Source organism: Etheostoma spectabile, unplaced genomic scaffold, assembly GCF_008692095.1.
Source record: "Etheostoma spectabile isolate EspeVRDwgs_2016 unplaced genomic scaffold, UIUC_Espe_1.0 scaffold394, whole genome shotgun sequence".
NCBI lineage: Eukaryota > Metazoa > Chordata > Actinopteri > Perciformes > Percidae > Etheostoma > Etheostoma spectabile.
Window position 1 is genome coordinate 522,273 of NW_022605599.1, and position 5,077 is coordinate 527,349.

The 5,077-nt window shown below is 42.2% G+C and overlaps 1 protein-coding gene across 1 annotated transcript in view; it reads right to left on the reverse strand.

Moving 5' to 3' along the window:
• Positions 1–5,077, reverse strand: part of pcxb (pyruvate carboxylase b) — a 280,578-nt gene that overhangs the window by 2,313 nt on the left and 273,188 nt on the right. The window contains exon 25 of the mRNA XM_032511564.1: positions 15–155. Coding sequence (XP_032367455.1) covers positions 15–155 — 141 coding nt within the window. The remainder of the gene's footprint in view (positions 1–14; positions 156–5,077) is intronic.

The following is a 5,077-nucleotide window of genomic DNA, read 5'->3' on the forward strand; positions in this document are numbered from 1 at the left end:
TCCCTTCTGTGTACCTTCATGGCAACAGTGTCTTTAACCAGCACAGATCTCAGCTGTCCGTTGAGCTCAAAGAAGACCTCTCTCTGGCCGGCCTTGTTCAGGTCACCCAGCGCCAGCGCCTTGATGTGGAGGATCTTTCCTCTCTCCAGCTCCACCTGAGATCAAACGAAGCCAGAGGGACAGAGGACGACCAGCGGGGAGGACAGAAGAGAGGAAATGGAATAGGAGGAAGGAACAGAAATTGAAATTAACACATGGGTGCCTAGCGCACAAGTCCAGCTAAAGCAATAAAAGAGACTGCTTAGCTTTGTGAAATTAAAAAAGGGAAGTTAGTGGAGCAAGACAAGCACAATGTTTCTTTCTATTCCTCATTTCTTTTTACCCTCACACTGCCCTGGAATGTTTCCCAGCATGCACTTGTTGGAGGGCAGGGAAACATGGACAAATTCATTAGAGTGGATTCATTCACTGGAATTAAACTGCTTAACAAATCAAAATAATGTAGCAACTTATGTTTGGGAGAAGATTGTATTTTACACTTATGCACACAATTGCATTACATTAAATATGTGACCATCTGCTCTTATCAGCTGCCCATTTGTGTCTCTAGCTGTGTGTCTCCACCAGCCATCTTAATGTGGACATCAAACAGAGAAGTGGGACAGACAGGAGGACAATCTGATGTAACAATAGCCCACAGCCTTGTAGTACACCTGTAAACTCTGGGGCTTTATTTACTTGATACCTGTAAAGTGTCATTTTAAGACAATGGCATCACTCTATCCCTCTGGATCAGCACCACACACACACACACTTCTGGTCACTGCTAAATCCACCCCCCCACCGGCCGCTGTACTTCTTCATTTGTCTCACGCCTGTCCTCAAATCTCTCATCTCAGCGGTCGGAAACTCGTTTTTCCCTCCTTCCATTTGTCTGACTTCCTCTGTCTGGCTTTCAATCTCTCTGTCTGTCCTCCCATGTGTCACAGCTTTCCATTTTGGATTGTAATTCTGCTCTCCATGTCTGGGGCCCCTCTCTCCTGCCGCTGTTAATTTCCTTCATCGTCCTCTCTGTCTTCCCTCTGCTGTGTCTATCCACCCCTTTTCCTTGACCCTTCCCCTCTCATCCTTTTCGTTTCTCATTGCCGTCTCAGCTATCGAGTCTCCATTGATATTCCAAACTAAGCTTTAGCGCGTAGATGAAAAAACACGCCGCTGCAGGTATGTATTGATCTCAGTTCCACTCTGCCTCTCTCTTTCTCTGGCTGCCCCGACTCTTCATCTCTTTCCCTCGCTCCATATTTGGTAACAAAACCTTTCTTTGCACTCAATCTTCATCTCTTCATTTCTCTCTCCACCCTCCTTTGCACTGAACGTCTCTCCGGCTTGTGCCGTTTTGTCGGGCTCTTTGCAGCACTTGGCAAAAAAATAAAAATATATACTATATATATATATATATATATATATATAAACAAACACGAGTTCCTACTGTGAGGCTTCAACACAACATCTCCCAGCAACTGTTCCCATGAAAGACAGTAAGCGTCTTCTTTGAAGAGTTGCAAAAGATTTATGAATCTCTTGAAAATGATTTTGTTCAATATGTAACCGTGTGTGCAAAATGGGTTTTATCCAGAGCTAAAAAGACTGAGGCTCAACATCAAACACCAGAGATACATCAAGACTTACCAATTAATAAAAGAAGCACCCCCCCCCCCCCCCCCACACACACACACACTCTGCTTACTCCTAACTGCTACACTGATGCTGCTACCACCTCCACTGCCTTCAAGTCTATATATCTGCTTTCATTTTTAATCCAACTCCAGGTAAAATACCAAGGCTCATACGCTTTCTGTCCAAAACATTCAAGCACTTATTCAGCTGAACAGTAAGGATGAAAAAAATAAACTCTCTATTACTAACCCTAACCCTCATGAGACAATAGAAGTGCATGCTAATTAAGAGATCAACCCATGTCCCAATTCCATACGACCACGCCTCATTTTTTACAGTACAGTAAGAACTTTATATTCTTGTTGTAGTTTGTTAGTGTATAAATGGTACTTGTTTGTACTTACTGGAAATGATGCAGTACTGTGATACAGTAATCAAATTAGATGTCAGTTCAACCCGAATATGATACAATACAACTTACAGCAGTTTACACCAGAATTAGTTTTGAGTTTCCAAGCAGCTACGCTCAAAAGAAAAGAAATCCACACTGAGCTAGACAACAACAACACATAGTACAGAGATTAGAAACATGTTTCATGAGATCCTCGGATCCAGATCTTAACTGGCAGCCCTCTGATCTGGTGTGGTATTCCTAATTTGAGCCGTGCATGGAGTCAGAAGAGCTGCTGCTAGCAGGTTGCTCTTCGGGTGGATTGTTTGACAGGCGGACCAGAGATCTTAGCGCAGACTTTGACGTGACTGTATAACTGAGTTTTAAGTTTAGCAGCCAGGCTGTGCTGCAGAACAGCAGGACACTCTGAGTCCCTGAGTCCTAGTCTGGCAGCTGGTTTCATACAGACATAAAAGGGTTTTGCACTTATCTTTTTGTTATAGAGATTGTCCCATATCTCAGTGATGCATTTGCTGTGTTCACATCTATATTGCCCATATTTATTCAGGCTGACTGAATTTAACTGCTTTTGCTTTTTGCGCTATAGTATCTCTAACTGAAACAAGTGTTAGTATGCTTCACATCATGTCCCTGATATGACTTTATTAATAATATTAATAATTGACTAGTGTGGCCTGTGACAGAGTAACGAGGGCGAGCAGAGCTCCATGTGTCGGTGTCTGCACTGACAGGGTGTGTATTACTGGGTCCATGTCTGTGAAAATCTGTTGTTTATATTTCCATCACACGTGATTAATACCATCCTGAGTCATCAGCATAGCCAGATTGGTCCATTTCATTTACCCATGTGTATGTTTATATAAATATGAATGCACTTCAGATGCTAGGAGGGCTTAGACTAAGTCAACATGCAACGACAATAAATATATATATATAACTCTGAATCTTTACAGAACATTAAGTATTCTACATAATAAAAATAAACAGTAGCGGTTATGTCCTCCCACAACATCCACCGCACAAAGAGAAATCTTCCAGGCTCGCTGTTCACTCTGGCTGATAAGGCTCTCCAACTGGATTTACAACAAGCTTGAGATGAAGTGCTTAACAATACCAAATGATTAAGCCTTTCTATCTACTTCCCACAACATCAACTCAGCTCAAAAAGATCTGGTGCTTAAATGTGTTTCCATAAAGATTTGCGCTGTGTGTGTGTGTGTGTGTGGCTGCCAGGAGCTCAGAAACAGCTCCTGTTCCAAAAGTCCAGGTACTAGTGTGGTTGTGCCTAGGTACAGCGGGCGTCATCTGGGAGGACAGGTGCCGTCACTGTGGATTTACCACAAACAGAAACCAAGGCTTTCTGTCTGCATCATCTCCTGAAAGTCCTTCCCTTCATACTGCAGATCAGTTATCAGAAGAAGAAAAACATTTAATCTTCCTGTAACTATGGTGTCCTTTGTTTCATTAATCCTGTACCAAACCCTGTTGACCTACATTATGTTTTCTGTTCATCCATTAATACTTCCCTTTTTTGAACTTACCAAATTGCTTTAGTAGCCTGGTGCTATTTGATTTCCTCAGGGCTCTTCTTTGCCTAACATTGCAGACTGTAATTCTACAAAGCAATCAGCATTGAAAGAAGTTGCCACGCATAAGCGCAAAAATAAATGTGCTTCTTATCAGCACCTAATAATTACAATTTGTGATAGTCCTGAGACAGGCTGACACTCAACAACACCCACTCTGCCTGTGGCATCGCAAAAGGTTCAAAGATATAGAAGACCCCCATCCCACTGCCACACGCACACACCCAATATCACCAACAAGTCAACAATACAAGAATTAAAGTAACTCAGTTTTCTCCAGTGACTTCAAACCTTGTTAGCTTACACTGATGCAACATGCGTCCGATGCTCTTCAACTACACGGCAACAAACAATCTGCTTCATAATGGAGCGGGAGCCAATAGGAACACCACTTTAAGAACTGGATTGGATTAGAAATGACAACAGCGCAATCAATTGTTCATAACAGCTCTTTATAGATTAGGTAGACACAGACACAGTTTAGTTTAGTTGATTTTGTCTTTGACAAATGAAAGGGCTGGATGTCACAAAACGTCTTTCCATTTTAATTTGCAACGTAGCTGAAATTATTCTTGATCCGTCCACATTTTACAAACAAAATTAAATGGCCCCTTCTAAATGGGTGAAAACATTTGACCTTTTGAATTTTTTTTTGACACAACTTAAAGATGGTCATTTATGCTTCCATATCATCTCAGTATGATTTGTGTACTTCCAAGCCAAAAAAAAGAATCTCTTCAGCGAGTGGAGAATCTCTTCCCATCCTCTCAGCCCATGTCACTGGTTACCAGTAACTCGGGATTTTACTGATTGCCTTTAAAGCTTTCATGGCGTATGTGGCTCTAGAGCGCGGCCTCAGATCTTCGGTCCCAGGACTAAAGCTGACGGGGCGTTTGCAGTCAGATGTGGATCTCCCTGCCTGCAGATCTGAGGCTGCACATTCACCGACATCTTTTAAATCACTTCAAAATCTTTCTAAAAAACCTATTCGTGCTGGAGCACAGTTTAGTTATTACTAAAATACTGCTATATTTTTATAGTTTTCTTTTTATTTGTCTAATTGTATTCATCCTATCGCAGTTTAATATTATGTGTACTACATTAATACGGGAGCCTATTTTTTGCCCTTGAAGAATGCTCAAGGCACAGGAACAGAAAGAGAAGTGAACAGAGAGTCGTCGCTGCATGCGACAGGTCACGTTTTTGACATGTTTTCATCCCGTCTCCCGCCTGGCACCGCTAATCGGACCTGATCTGGTGGGAGTACCCATCGTCATGACAACAGCACAGGGGGAGGTTTGTTTCTGTGGTGATGGATGATGTTGAGTAGAAATCAGAGTGCCTGCAAGTTTCCAAAAGTGACATCAGTTCTGACAGCGTGGAGATTAGATAAACAGCAGCA